We start from the raw sequence: 15,437 nt of genomic DNA on the forward strand, positions 1-15,437 counted from the left end.
TAACACTGTAGGAATGTGTATTGAGGGACCCAGGCTACCGTGTCCCCTGAAGATTGGAGCCGAGTGTGTTTATCTGCCCCCCGTCTTCACTGCTCACCACCCTGTTTCAAGAACTTCTCTGACCAGATTATTGGAATAACCTAATAGGTCTCTCCGCTTCCACCCTTACTTTCCTACAATATATCCTCGACACTGAATCCAAAGTGGTCCATTTAAAGTATGTCGGATCATGTCATGCTTTCTTTGGGCTCAAACCCCTGCAGTGTCTCAGCATTTCACTCAGAGGAAAAGCCCGGAGGCGTGGCAGTGGCTTACGAGGCCGTGTTTTCTCTTAATCTCTCCTCTGCTGTCCTGCCTGCCTTGGGCACAGCCTGCCCGCTGTCTCGCTGTCTGTGATCGTGTAGGCGAACTCCCCGAAGGACCTCTGCTCCTTCTGCCCCCAGACCTCCGCTTGCCTCCCGTCCTTACCTCCTCCAGGCTTCGCGCAGATCTCCCCTTCTCGATGAGGCCAGCCCTGAGCGCCCTGTTCAGCTCTGTAGCCTGCCCTCCGCTCCCTTTAACCCGGCACCAGCTCTCCTTTTTTCCGTAGTGCGTGTCTTGCAACAGTGATACCGTTTCTTGCCTGTTCTGTTTATGGCCAGTTGTCAGTCTCCTCCTGCTAGGCTGTAAGCCTCACAAGGCAGGGATCTTGGTTTTTTGTTCATGATGGAGAACATGGCTCGATAAATATGGTGAATGAATGAATAAATGAATGACCGAACCAAGAATGAAAATGAAGCTCTCCTTTTAATAGGCATTTTTAGACAATTTTAGAAACATTATTTGAGCCTTTTCATGATTTTGAACCTCTCTGTGTAATGTTTCCATCCGCTGTTTTCATGATAATACCATCGTTAGTAAAATAAGTGTTTTTCCTGGGTACCAGTTGACGGAGGAGCAAATGATATTCTCACTTGTCAGTATAATCAGTGGGAATACTTTCTCTTTTACCTGCAGGTTCACCCTGAAAATGAAGATTGGACCTGTTTTGAACAGTCTGCAAGTTTAGATATTAAATCTTTCTTTGGTTTTGAAAGTACAGTGGAAAAAATTGCAATGAAACAGTATACCAGCAACATTAAAAAAGTGAGTCTGTCTTGGGATTTTAAGGAAGGGGGTGGGCGGGAGTCTCTTCGGGAGGCTGGGGATGGGTTAGTCAGGGCTCCTGGGGGTGGAAGGGGTGGGCGGGGCTGCAGGTGACGCTGGTCGCTGGGGGACGGAGGAGGAGGGGTCTGTGGGCGCTGGCCTGGCGCCCCCTGTCCGGACTTTCTGGGAAAGGTGAGCGCTGCAGTCAGGCCAGGTAGCAGCCCCCAGCAGCCCCGGTGCCGGCAGGGCCCTGCTGGTGAAGGCGCTGCTGCCCTGAAGAGGCACTTCAGGGGGTCTCTCGGGTCCCAGGCGCTGAGAGGTGAGGTCCTCTTCCTTGGACGACTTCCCTTCCTTCTCGATTTTATGCTGCTGCTCATGATTGTGGCAGTTGGGTTGCGAAATGTATCCGTATGGGATTAGGAGTGCTTTCTGAAGGCTTGTTTTAAATGATACTGGAAAGCATTTGGATTGAGACACAAAGCACATGTTGAGTACCAGTGTGGTAAATCAGTGACTTTAACTAGTTATATAAAAAATTCCATCTTAGATATGATTTGCTAGACCTTTAGAGAAGAGGAAGTAAGATTATGAAAAAAAAAAAAAAAAAAAACCCACAAAGGCATTTGGCTTTTCTTTTTCCTGTTTATGTAACTCAGTTTTTATCACGGTTTTAAAAACCCGTGAGGGATGAATAATTTGAAAGCTCAGTATATACTAACTTTAAAACCGGTTTTGCTTCAAAGGGAAAAGAGATCATTGAGTACTACCTTCGTCAGCTAGAAGAAGAAGGCATCACGTTTGTGCCCCGCTGGACTCCACCTTCCCTTGCACCCGCTTCAGAGATGTCCTCATCCTGCAAGAAACCAGCAGCGCCGTTGGCTGTAGTGGTCCCCGACCCTGCGCTAAAGGAAGGGCTGAGCAGCGAGCCCCTCAGCACTCCGAGCGGGGCGCCTGAGCCCGCCGTGGGGACCCCTGACGGTGGGTCTGAGAGAGGCTTCGCTCTGAGAGCAAGACTCCAGGCTTACCTCGAGCCATTGCCTCTCGGGACACTTAGAGGTCACACGAGCAGGAAATTGATCTCGTTACTGTCCCCTTTCCTCTGGCTTATACAACACATTGATTTTATTTTTCTCTTAGAATGAAGAAACTTCCTTCTAAGAAAAAAATAAGTTTTTCTTATTTTTATGAGTTTTTAAAAAATGGGCAGGAAGGGGCGTATCAAGTTATTCTTTTATTGAGACCAGGAAATGTTTTTCATTTTAGTTGAAGGTATCTTCAGGGAATTGTAAGGTAGGAACTGATCTTTTTAACACAATTATATCATCACCAAACACATTTTAGGCTTACTAGATTCAAGGCACCGTTCTGAGCACTTTATGAATGTTTACGCATTTCATAATCGTTCCTTTTAGGTAGGAAGTGCTTACCGTCCTCATGTTATACGTGAGTTAACTAAAGCTCAGTGGCAGGCTCCACCATGCTCTGCCGCCTTTCTTGTGCGTTATGCCCGTGCGCGCGTGCACACACACGCGCACACGCCCCTTTTTTATTTCTCAACCTTGTGCCCATGGTAAAATAAGAAAATACAAGAAAATTCTGCCCTCATAAGTTTTGTTGAATTATTGGCATTTATCTTTCCATACATTCTTCTCTGCGGCTCAACTGTGCCCTTGATTACTTTTCAACAGGTGGCAGGTGGCAGCTATTTTAGTTGGTTTGGCAATATGTTTTATTTTTCACTTTGGGAATTTTTCTTTGCTATGCTTAATTTGAAATCTCATTCTTCCAGTTTATGTTACCTTATGAGGACGATTTCTCGTGTTCTTGAACATACAAAATAGGTCTAGATCCACTTGTTTGTTTTATTTCATAGTTTTATATGATGTGCGTCCTCCTTATGTAACTTTGAATTAAATATCATTAAATATCTGTAACAGCCGTCATTCTGTCATGAATAGAGTTGATAGTTTGCAAACAGAGGTGATCTGGTGGCAGTTGGGGGATGTAAAGGAATCGGCACGTTTCTGTGTGGCTCCGGCAGTGATTGGGCTTAAAGACTGTCATTGGGGGTCTCTAGGGTGGCTGGTTAGAGTCGCCCGTCCCTGTGGTTCAGTCACCTCTCAGGCTCCGGGACCACGCAGGAACGTCACCAAGCAGGAGGACTTTGGAAGCCTTCGAGCTCCAGTGTTCTTTGTTGTAAATGATGTCCTGTAATTTATATTCCAGACAAACTAGACGCAGACTACATCAAGAGATACCTGGGTGACCTGACTCCACTGCAGGAGAGCTGCCTGATCCGGCTTCGCCAGTGGCTCCAGGAGACCCACAAGGGCAAAGTGAGAATTCACACTCATGTGCAGGGCCGCTGTTGTGAAACCTCGGATCCCTGGTCCTGTTCATAGTGACTCGGAGTAAATGTGCCCGATTGCCATAGCTGGGAATGTCCCTTCCAGTCTAAAAGTCATTGAATCCGTATCCCTGGGTGTGGCATCCGAGTCCTTCGTGGCAAGTTATGATGCCCTACTGTGTATAATTAGCTGCACTTTTGTAGATGTTACAGAGAGTGGACTTGCTGAAAAACAATTGTATGTCAAGTTGCAAAGCAATACTGTATTCCAAGTATTCATACATTTGAATTTTCAGAAGGTTTGGAAGTGGTTCACAGATTATTCAGAGGTTAGAACTGCTTGGGCTTTGATTTTGAGGTTTTTGGTGAGCAGCCTCATAAGGAGTTAGGTTTTTGTAATCCTCCAACTGATGGCGACTAGTGTGGAGCAGAGGCAGATTTGTGTGTCAGGTAGTTACTCACTTGCTGGCTTGCTCTCTAAGTCTGTCAGTCTTGGTCACTAGCGCCCAACATCTGAGGACCGTTTGCATTAGTTATCGAGAACACAACCCCTGTGGTAAGAGCTGCCATTTGTTGTGTGCTGACCGTGCACTAGACTATGTTTTAAGATCTTAATTAAATCCTCCCAGCAGCCCTATGAGGTGGTGCTATTTTTATCACCCCTGTGGTACACACGGAGAAGTTCAGTCACTTGCCCAGGGTCTTAAGTCTAGTGAGTGGTGGACTGGGGTTTGAAGCCAGGCCTTTTGGTTCTGGAACCGACATTCCTAGCCACTTCCTTGTAACGGTGGTCCTTTCTGAGAGAAGGTGATGCCATCTCAGTGCTTTATTTTCCCAGGAGTGGGGTAGTTAGGGGGTGCCAACCACACGCCCCCTCATCTGTGCGCCAGCAGCATGCGGCAGTGAGTGCGTGGCCGGGGTCAAGGGCAGCCAGTCCACGGGAGACCCACACACAGCCTTGGCCTTGTGTTTTACTCAGGGAAGCCGACCTGTCAAACTTGTCGATTGCCAGGAGCGGAACCTGGAGAAGGTTCCTGTGTGTCAGGACACCAGCACCACTACCAAAACCAGCAACACTGTTTTGTATTCTGGGTTTTTATTCACGTGTAATATATACACAGAAAAACGCACAGATCATAATAACTCGTAGGTTAGCTCAGTAAATTGAAGCTTCTGGTGTTTAAGAAATTACTTGTGCCTTCACTCTACTTTGCTGAAACTAAAATGGGAGTAGCGTGAAGATTATTCAGACTAATCATGCTGATTTTCTAAAGCATTAAGGAACGTGTTTCTGGTAATGGCTAATTTTACATAGTGCGATAGGGCAGCTCGCTGTTGATAAGAAGTGAGACTTTCAGAGTCTTATTCCGTTGGTAACTTGATTTTTGCCCTTAGCAGCTTTTAACGTTGCTTAGAAACATCTCTTTCTCTCAACAGATCCCGAAAGATGAGCATATTCTCCGGTTCTTGCGCGCCCGGGACTTCAACATAGACAAAGCCAGAGAGACCATGTGTCAGTCCCTGACCTGGCGGAAGCAGCACCAGGTGGACTACATCCTCGACACCTGGCAGCCCCCCCAGGTCCTTCAGGACTACTACGCGGGGGGCTGGCACCATCACGACAAAGGTAGCCGGGGACTTGGCGTCAGGACCCGCGTAGAGACAGGCGGGCCCGTGGGTGTGCTGTCCCGCCCTCCCCCGGCTTGAGCAAGTGGAGGCCCGGTTCGTCACCGCCCCCTGGGGAATGCCCGTCACCGCCCCCTGGGGAACGCCCCGTAGTAGAGCGGAGGGAAGGGCCTGAGGCTGCTGTTCCCTCACCCCTCTCGCTGCCCTCGGGCAGCTTGCTCCACTGCGTTCCTTAGTTGCATGGAGTTTGACTTTATTTAAATCACTTTGAAGGCAGAGGTTTTTCAGGAGCACAGTGCTGGTAAAGGTACTCTCCAGTGACTTAACCCCTGCAGTGTCTGTAAAAACGTGTAGCCAGGTTTTGTACATCAGAATTTCAGCTCTACCTGGAGAGTGAACGAAACTTAAACCAAGAACAGTGATCCCTAAAGTGAACAATTAGGTGTGCGTGTGTTGGTCGGATTACCCGACCACGGCGCCCTGCAGGACAGCCTGCGCCGTCGAAAGGCGTGCCCGGTGCTTCCTGACTCGACTTGGTGGCGGGTGGAGTGGGGTCACGGCTGAGCCCGGCGATGGCCGCGGTGTGGGCGGTAGAGCCAGGCGGAGGACAGAGCTCCGCTGGGCCCCCCTCGCTCCGTGCAGAGTGTCTCCGGGGCCCTGCTGATAGGCTGCTCCGTCAGCTGGCTTGGGGGGGGCAGGGTTGCGGGGCCCTGTGGGCACCACAGAAGGCAGCTGCTGCTTCTCAGCGGGAGAGCGCTTGAAGCTCCTTTGGAACTTCGGTGAGCCCGTCTCCCTGTCAGGGCCTCAGAGCTGTGTCCCCAGCCTCACGTCAGCGATGGCACTGACAACGCCTGTCCTTCCCCTGCAGACGGGCGGCCCCTCTACGTGCTCCGGCTGGGCCAGATGGACACCAAAGGCTTGGTGAGAGCCCTCGGCGAGGAGGCCCTGCTGAGATACGTGAGTGCTCCCGGCGGAGGACACCAGGCTCCGCCGTGGCTTCGCTTTCTTCCTCTGCCCGCGGGGGCGGGAGAGGACAGCTGTCCTGTTGCAAGAGCATGTTTTACTTTCATAATTAGAAAGGAAGCTCTATTAATATATTTCAGAAACTTCAGAAGAGGGCACAAAAATTATAAAAGTGTTTTTCACGGTGGGGCAGCATGAACAAAACACTCAGTAGAGCCACTTGAGAGGATACGGGGGAGCTGGTTCCGAGTCGCCTTCTCCTTTCTCTCCCACGCTGACTCGGGCCCCGCCCTCCCACCCTCGCGCTCTCTTTAAGATGCCTCTCAGATCGGACCCCTTAACAGTACTCTCTCCACTGGCACGCCCACGTCCAGGCTCTTAGCGTCTTTCATCAGGGCTACAAATGTCTCCTTCCCTGTCTCCCTGACCCCTTCCAGGGCCGCTTCCACCGTGTGGGCAGCCATGAAGAGAAGAATATTGTCCTTAAATTAGAAACAAACAAGCAAAAACTTTAAAAGGCATATCTATAATCCATTATCCCAAAATATCCACTGTTGGCATTCTGTTGCCTATTCTGTTAGCGCCCGCCACTGTGCGTGTGCTTACGTGGGCGTACGCATGCATCCACACGTACACACGCGTGTGCACACAGATAACGGGTGGACTACATCTGTCCGGGAAGGGCTTATTACTCCAGATTGAAGAGTTCCCTTCAGCTGGACTTCAAGTCAGTTCTCACACTGCCCTTTCTTTTGGCTGGTATGTGTGGCATCACAGTGTCCCCACTTGACGGACACTTACGTCCGACACTTCCAGACGTGCCTGCTCTGGAGATAGGTCAGCAGTTTGTGCCCTCCCTGCCCACCTGGAGACTCCTGTCATCTCACTGGGGAGCTGTCCCCTTTGCCACACAGGACAGCGCTCATTCTCTTTGAAAGAGATGTTCTTCGTCCGTGCTGTGTTTTGTGTGTATGAGTGTGTCAAGATTTAAATACGTGACTGGGTTTACACACCTGCCTAAAACACGCCGTGTTATTGTCAGTCGCATAGCTTTGATGCAGTCGTGGTAGCTTCTTAGACTCATCATGGAATCTTTATGGCCCTTTTGTACGTAGGTTCTCTCCATAAATGAAGAAGGGCTAAGACGGTGTGAAGAAAATACAAAAGTCTTCGGCCGGCCTATCAGGTACCTGTGTGGTGCTGTTTGTCCTGCTAGCTTGTTGAGAATATGAGTTAAGTATTTCTAGTTGATTTTTAGAACCAAAATCTGGTTTGATTTTTTAGGACCAAGTCGAAATAGTTTACTGTTTACCATAATGCCCTAGGAGGCAGATAAGAGAGAAATATGTAGAGCATGTAATATAGTCAGTTGTGAGGGACCGTTGCTGGAGTTTGGTGTTTCTGACCCCAGGCATTGCCATCCCCTTGGTCTGAGTGGATTGGCGTGTCTGAGGTCTGCATGGTCCTTGGGAGCCCAGAGTCACAGGTGGTTGGTTTTTGCTCCTTTTTTTTTTTGGTGGTGGGGAGGTGGGACAGAAAAAAATTAGTCTGTGCTATTAAACCAAACTTCTAGCTATGGTAAACTCTTTTGAAAATGTGCAGTGGTTCAGAGGTTGGCATAGAGAAGGGTATAGATGGTTAACTAGCACATAAGTTCCAGGAGGGCAGGGACTTTGAGGGCTTTTGCTCACTGCTGTATTCTCAGCTCCTGCCGCAGTGCTTGACTCAGTAATGTTTGTCAAAGACTAGGTCATTGCCGTTCAGTCACACCACGTATTTAAATGCCACACACACACCCCGCTGGGTCAGTAGAGGGGGCTCAGCAGGTCAAGGGCAGCACATGGCCTCCTTCGCTGGATTGCTGAGTGCGTCAGACTGAAGCTTTGAGTCACGGTCCCGTACTTAGCTCTTGGTGGCTTTGAAGTTTCAGGGGTTAGTCCTACCACACCCGTCCCATGTCTTGATACAAGCAGATATAAATAGAGTTCATTACACTGTGATTTTTGAAACCTGGTGTATCTTTGGAAATGGATACAAATGACCGTATATAACATCGAAAAGAAAAGCAAGTCGCTCTGGGCCGCGGTTTGCCGAGTGTGCCGTGTACTGAACGGAGCTCATCTCACCTGCAGTTCGTGGACCTGCCTGGTGGACCTGGAAGGGCTGAACATGCGCCACCTGTGGAGGCCGGGCGTGAAGGCCCTGCTGCGCACCATCGAGGTGGTGGAGGCCAATTACCCCGAGACGCTGGGCCGCCTCCTGATCCTGCGCGCCCCCAGGGTGTTTCCTGTCCTCTGGACTCTGGTGCGTTTCCCTGCCCTTCTGCGTAACTGGTAGCTGCTTGGAAGGTGCACACACGTGCGTTCATGTATGTGTACGTGTCTGTGACTCGAAGTCATAAAGCAAAATAAGCACGGAGACATCAGCGTTTCTCAGATTATTTAAGGAAAGAAAGAACTCCCGAGGGTCCTAATGTCACGCACTTGGACTTTACAGAAAAAGCGTATCAAACTTGAATCCGCCCCCCCGTAGTATCACCGTGTAATTTTAATCTTTGAAATACAGACAGCAAAGCAAATATGACTGCATGGCTTTTTCTGATTATTTATAGGTTAGTCCATTCATTGATGACAACACCAGAAGGAAATTCCTTATTTATGCAGGAAATGACTACCAGGGTCCTGGAGGCCTGCTGGATTACATCGATAAGGAGATTATTCCAGATTTCCTGAGTGGAGAGTGCATGGTATGTATCTAGGAAAGCATCTGCACGTTCGGCTGCTTACGAGGGTAGCAGAGGTGGATGTTGGTTTGCACAGAGGATTTTCAGAACTTTTAGTTTGGATTATTTGATTGTCTTTCAGTTTTGTTTTGGCTGACATCTCTCTGATACTGGGTGAAACTAAACAGAACCATTTAGGTAATTTTTGATAACACACATTCTTCATTGTTAAGTACTAATGAGAATTTGTTTTAGAATCGGTGTAATTGCAGCTTGCTTTATTCACTCAGCTTTGTGTGAATCAGATTCTTTAATCGTTTTAGAGGAGCTGTGCATTTTTTTAAAACATTAAAAAATCAAATTGATTCTCAAAAAGATTTCCCCCTTGACAATAAATCAGGATAACATTTTAAAAGGGATAGTTTAGGGAACTAGTTCTCTTGTATGTGATGTGGGGTTTTAAATACATTGAGTTGCTAGGTTATCAGGCAGGTGGCTCCACTTCTTTACCCTGTACTGGGGCGAGGGAGTCAGAGAAGTTTAGTTCCTTGAGGACCGTACAGCCTCGGGGGCACAACGGCCTGACGGGGTGGGGGGTGAAGGAAACAGAAGCATGGGCCACGCATCTTGCCGACGTGACAGGTGACGGGCGCCAGCAGAGAATAGTGGTTCTTCTCAGAGAAGGGACTTCCATCATCCTTCATAGTAAATAAGGTTAGCCGTTGAGATGTTGAGATCTGGCCTCCCTGGCTGACTCATGTATTTAGCTAATGATTGGGCGCTCGGGGGAACCTCTCTGGATTGTTCGAGGAATTTAACCGGCACTTGAATCAGCTCTCAGGCCTTCAGTCCTGCTCCAAGGAATCGCAGTGCAGCACAAAGGAGCAAGTGAGTTAGAGGACCTTCACTCACCCAGCGCCCATGAGATTAAAGCGCGAGGTCAGATCTGTAGAAACCCAGAGACGTCGATTATATCAGAGCACGACCCGGTGAGGTCACTCCCTCCAGCTACGACAAAAGCACCTGGGCTGGAGCAGAAGCAGACCCGACTCCCCCATGAGGTGTTCAGGATGCGAAGAGTCCGTAATTAGCAGAGATCTCCCCACTCTGGCCGTTAAGGCTTCTTCTCTGCTCTTCCGTGCCGCCGTCGGGCTGGCATTGAAGAGACAGTGCTCACTTCTGCCTGCCGCCGTCTAACGTGACCTCGGTGCTGTGGCATGTTTGCATCCTGCTGCACTGCACGCTGTCGGCGGCTGTGTTTCTTTCCTGTGTGGTCGCCTCCCAGGGCTGATAATGTAGGCAGTGCTTGCATTTTCTGAGCTCGAGTGTTACGTCATTATATCCAGGTCAGTTAGGAAATTTATGAAATGTGCAAATTCTAATTAGCCTGTTTCAAGCAGATTCAGAAGTTGCTGCTCTTTATTAATTTTTGGTTGGCGTCATGGATCATTTGATCTGGCTTAGACGTGAAGCTTCCTTTATAGATTATATATCTTGACTGTAATTGTATATAATAAGAATAGTGCCTGTAGCTGCGGAGAATAAAACTCTTTTCTTAACAGAATGTTTTCTTCTGCAGCTCAATATACGTACTTAACTATTCTTATATAAACCAGCTTCAGTAGTTGGATCCAGGCCCTCATACACACTAGTGTGAATTCTGTGGCAAATCAGCTTCAACTTGTTCTCATTTATTTAAAGCGAGACACATGTATTTAAGTGGTTTTCCACAATTATTTTGCTGAGTAGTGCAGAGTGTTTTGCGACATGGCAGGTGTTGTCCATTTCCTAAGCGGCTCCGAGGAGTCGCGTGTGTCAGGACGTGGCGCTGCCGGCGTTTGGTTCTCAAAGGAGCGGCCTGCGTTGGCTCAGCTCGCACGACTGCGTTTCCATTTCCAGTGTGAAGTGCCGGAGGGGGGCCTGGTGCCCAAGTCCCTGTACAGGACCGCGGAGGAGCTGGAGAACGAAGACCTCAAGCTCTGGACCGAAACCATCTACCAGTCCGCGAGCGTTTTCAAAGGGGCCCCGCACGAGGTAGGTGCCAGGACGAAGCCACGGGGGCCGGGCCCCCCCTTCCCACCGAGGTTCTTCTGTGGGTCTCCCCAGTGGGGTGTCGTTCAGGAGAATCAGATGCTTCTCTCTGGTCTTGGTCTTTAGGTTTGTGTTGACACTTGATCTGCAGTTTAGGTAGATGTCGACACAGGAGAGCAGGCCTCTCTCAGAGGGGAAAGTGGCTGCCCTTGGTCAGGGCGCCCGGAAGGAGAGTGGGCAGCTCGCCGTCCAGCTCACCCGAGAGCCTGGACACACAGGGGCGCGTAGCAGGTCTCCCCGTGGGCAGATGTGTAACTCTTCAGTTTAATGTATTCAGTGATCAGGACCAGTCGCATCTTCTGTTTTTTCTTGACTGGATTTGGTTATTTGTTACCTTTAAGGAATTTGCCCATTTTTATAAATGTGATGGAGTGAGGAGAAACTAGCACATGTGTTTTCTCTCCTTGCTGTCACGTGGTGGTGCAGAAGCAAGAGTGTGCCTGTGTTTTCACACGCGTGTGTGCTGTGGCGTCATGAGGGACTCAGCACTGACTGGCCCTTCCTGGACTTCGGGCTGAGGTTTGTGGCTCAGGATCGCGGGAGGGGTGGCACCTGGCACGGAGAGGCCGCTCAGCGGGCTGGGCTGCTGGCCGGGCGGACAGTGGTGGCCGGGAGCTGACGCTGTACTGCCTCCCCCACCCTCCTGGCCGGAGTGTGTCCCACACGACCCCCCCGTGCCTCGTGGGGCAAGTGGACATGGGGCCGTGGTTTGAACGAACAAAAGAGACAGGTTTGGTGTGCCTTATTCACAGCCTCTGTAGGGGGAAGTCGACTGTGTCTTGAGGATTATTCGTATTAGTTTTTCATTTGGAGGCCGGCAGGCGCGAGGAGGCCAAGTTCTTTCCTTAGGTCGTGGTTGCTCTCATCCAGGGTAGAGAACTCAGTGGTGTGATGTGTTCTTGTGAGTCACAGGGTATCTGTGCAAGTGTTTCTACATCAAAACTGAAAACTTCAGTTCTGCTTTGGGGGTTCAGTAAAGCACGAATTGAGGACGGTGGTCTCCTGAAATGAGGACTGAATTCCTCATCCCCTCTGTGAATGCAGGAGCGAGAGTGCCAGTCCGCAGAGGGGCTGACGTCCAAGGGAGCTCTGCCCTCAGAGCCACTTTGGTGTCATTGGTGCCACCGCTGTGCTTAGACGCAGCTCTTGTGCTTATGGAATCCGCTCTTTAGGGAAATTCTGTGTGGGTCTGTCAGCGGTGAGAAGTGGCCGTGGTGGGACCAAAAGGGCTGCTCGACGAGAAGCAAAGCGCTAACACGCCTCTCGGAAGGCTCAGCGGGCAGGCTTCCAGGGCAGGGTGGGGCGCGGGGCCTGGCTTCTGCTGGAATTTTTTAGTGAATACATAACTTATTACAGCTGGTTTTAATTCTCACATCCCTCCCACAGTAATCTTTTGAAACTATAACTTTGATCATTCCCTGTGGGGAAGCTGTATGGGCGCCGCATGAAATTCAGCTTTTAGGCTGGCACTCGACACCCGGGGCCTTTCCCCACTCCCGGGCCACGTGGCGCCCTCTTCCCACCCAGCCCAGCGGCCACGGGCAGAGGCCCCTCAGCCTGCGCTCGCGTCCACCCCCCCCCCCCCCCCCCGCTTGGATGCTTCCTTCCCGTCCCTCCTGGGCTCTTCTGTGACCTTCCCTGTGCCCTTCAGCCCCGAGCAACCCACGGAACCACTTCTGTGGTGTCTAGCGTTATTTCTGTTTTGTATTAAGACACTTTTTACAGCCAGGACTGGGTGTCTTAAAGCCCTCAGGGAATTGAGGGGAAGCTTGGACCATAGGTGTAGCTGACAGAGCACAGAGCTTGGCCCTGACGCGTAGCAGGAGCAGTTGGGTGAAAGAACGAAAAGAGCGAGCAGAGGCCTGGAAGGTGGAGTGCGGAGTCTGAGTGAGGAGGCCCGGCCGTGCGCACCCCCCTAGCTAGGGGAAAGCCGCTGGGGGGACCTGCTGCCACGGCGTCAGCTCAGAGGCCCGTGGTCATTTTGGTGGGTTGATGCAACCTCTTTTTCCAGATTCTCATTCAGATTGTGGATGCCTCTTCGGTGATCACTTGGGATTTTGATGTGTGCAAAGGGGACATCGTCTTTAACATCTATCACTCCAAGAGGTCGCCGCAGCCACCCAAAAAGGACTCCCTGGGGGCGCACAGCATCACTTCCCCAGGAGGGAACAACGTGCAGCTGATAGACAGAATCTGGCAGCTGGGCCGTGACTACAGCATGGTGGAGTCACCTCTGATCTGCAAAGAAGGGGAAAGTGTGCAGGTAAGGTCTCCTGGGAGTCCCCACAGCTTGGCTCTTCTGTCTGGAGAAGGAAGTGTCGCTTCGGCCCCGTCCTGCGTCTGTAGGCAGGCAGTTCAGTGTGCCCTCTGAGTTACGGTCAGAGTCACTCAAGAAACCGAGTGAATCCCAGAAGAACCTAGAGCTCAGCAGAATCCATTACTTGTATCTGAAGTCATGAATTATTTCTGGAAGTATTTTCACAAAAGCGACATGGAAGAAAGGAAAAGGCATTCGGTGCACGTACAAAGCTGGGATTGAGAAGGCTTCTGCTAAAACGGCCTTTGACCTGGCGGCGTTCTTCTCTTCAAGGAAAATCACCCCGAATAGAAGTGAGAGAAACAAGTAATTAGGAAACTATTAAGTCTCATTACTAAGCATCCTAATTTATTTTAAATGCTCCGTCAGCTCATTTAAAATTTTGGCTAGTTATTCTGAGTGCCTGAGCTCAGAATGGTAGCTCTCGGGTGCTTCTGGCCTTCATAATAGATGCATAATTTTGCTGTCTTTACGGTTTTCAGGGATAAGCCTGTCAGTGTTTTGGTGGTCTTAGAAGCAGAGTAAAAGAGAGTATTTTATTCAGTTTTTAAAATAATGAACATTTTAATCTGTATCACAGTCTTTAGTTCCAGAATTAAGGGAGAAAGTAGTTTTCACAGACCGGCATTCTACTTTAAATTGCCATCCTTTTAACCCAGAATACACCGGTAAGGTCATTGGAAGCACATCAGAGAGAGCATTGCCTGGTCCAAGTGGCCTTTTTTGACCCCAGGCCCTCAAGGGTGAGCAGAGGACCCCCGGGCGCTCCCACCCTGCGGGCGCCTGCTTCCTCCTCCCGAGGCGGAGTCCTGGGGGCGGACAGCCTCTGAGGGTCCCTCCCGTGGCTTCCCCAGCGCCTGGCAGAGGCCTGGCTGCAGGGCCGACACCCGGGAGGCAGCGTGGGATGGACCCCGATTGTGAATCAGGGCAGCCGGTCCTTCCCCCGTCGAGATGGTCAGTAATCGGTGTTGGATCCGAGTGGACCCTGTCTCCTGGCGTTTGTCAGACCCGTTGTGGGAGGGCACGGGAAGCAGGTCCTCAGCTGGCACCGCCTGACTCGTTCCAGGGCTCCCACGTGACACGGTGGCCGGGCTTCTACATCCTGCAGTGGAAGTTCCACAGCATGCCGGCCTGTGCCGCCACCAGCCTGCCCCGCATGGACGACATGCTGGCCTCCCTGCAGGTCTCTTCCCACAAGTGCAAAGTGATGTACTACACCGAAGTGATCGGGTCCGAGGACTTCCGGTGCGTGAGGCTGGGGTCCAGGCCAGGGCGGCCTCCGGGCCACCCGTCGCTGGCAGTTCACAGCGTTATCAGTGTGGGAGGGCGGTGGGGGGCTGTGTCCCCCTGGGCCCCGCGCGGCCGTCCCGGCTCTGGGGGGCGCTGCGGGGAGCGGGGTGGGATCGGCCAGGAAGGCGGTGGGCGGCCGCGGTGGGGTCCTCACGCCTCCCCCGCCCCGTGCTTCTTGCAGAGGCTCCATGACCAGCCTGGAGTCCAGCCACAGCGGGTTCTCCCAGCTCAGCGCCGCCACCACCTCGTCCAGCCAGTCCCACTCCAGCTCCATGATCTCCAGGTAGTGCCCAATGCGCAGATGGGACAGCCCACCGCCTCGGACCGCCGCCCGCCCGCCCGCCCGCCCAGCAGCCACGTTGTGCGGACTCCTCTGGCCCTCTAGGTAGCACGTAGCTCTCCAGGTGGTAAACGTAGGCACTGATCGCGAAACGATCTCGACTGGTAGTTTTAACTCTAACTCAATAGCCATAGATTTTGTATACAGTGTGCACAAAATCCAACCAGAGCACAAGGGCTCTCTCTTCAAAGAAAAGTAGTTTATATACCAATTAAGAGGTTGACTTTGTCTCAAATGTTGATGCAAAAAATGTTTCCAAGCACCTCCACACCATCCCTTAGTGGATGAACTCCCCACCGCCCGTCAGAGGTGACCCACCTTCCTCCGCGGAGCAGAAGCTGCCAACCCGTCCCCCGCCCTGCACCCGGCCCTCACCTCCTCCCCGCCGGTAGTCGACACGGTCCGGGGATTCAGTGACTGCCCCCTAGGCTCCTTCTCTTCTGGGCAGACACCGCTTCATCAGAAGGACTCAGAGGGAGCCTGTGGGCACCCCGGCCCGGCTCCGGGGCCAGACGGACCCACTGTTGTAAAGTGGGTCTGGGGGGTCAGGGGCTCTTGCGGACTCCCCACAATGCCAGGAAGAACACCGCCATCGTTAAACATTATTTTCTCTTTC

General features: G+C 51.2%; 1 protein-coding gene across 2 annotated transcripts in view; it reads left to right on the top strand.

Annotated features, from left to right (window-relative positions):
• Nucleotides 1-15,437, top strand: part of SEC14L1 (SEC14 like lipid binding 1) — a 51,789-nt gene extending 36,352 nt beyond the window's left edge. For both annotated transcript variants that reach the window (XM_082442687.1, XM_082442688.1), the window contains 12 exons: nt 997-1,125; nt 1,869-2,103; nt 3,352-3,461; nt 4,910-5,099; nt 5,967-6,055; nt 7,177-7,247; nt 8,194-8,365; nt 8,673-8,807; nt 10,683-10,817; nt 12,886-13,137; nt 14,258-14,436; nt 14,663-15,437. In XM_082442687.1, the coding sequence (XP_082298813.1) occupies nt 997-1,125; nt 1,869-2,103; nt 3,352-3,461; nt 4,910-5,099; nt 5,967-6,055; nt 7,177-7,247; nt 8,194-8,365; nt 8,673-8,807; nt 10,683-10,817; nt 12,886-13,137; nt 14,258-14,436; nt 14,663-14,768 (1,803 nt within the window). In that variant the 3' untranslated portion in view covers nt 14,769-15,437. The remainder of the gene's footprint in view (nt 1-996; nt 1,126-1,868; nt 2,104-3,351; nt 3,462-4,909; nt 5,100-5,966; nt 6,056-7,176; nt 7,248-8,193; nt 8,366-8,672; nt 8,808-10,682; nt 10,818-12,885; nt 13,138-14,257; nt 14,437-14,662) is intronic.

This window comes from Balaenoptera physalus (assembly GCF_965194825.1).
Source record: "Balaenoptera physalus genome assembly, chromosome: 20".
In the NCBI taxonomy this organism is placed as follows: Eukaryota; Metazoa; Chordata; class Mammalia; order Artiodactyla; family Balaenopteridae; genus Balaenoptera; species Balaenoptera physalus.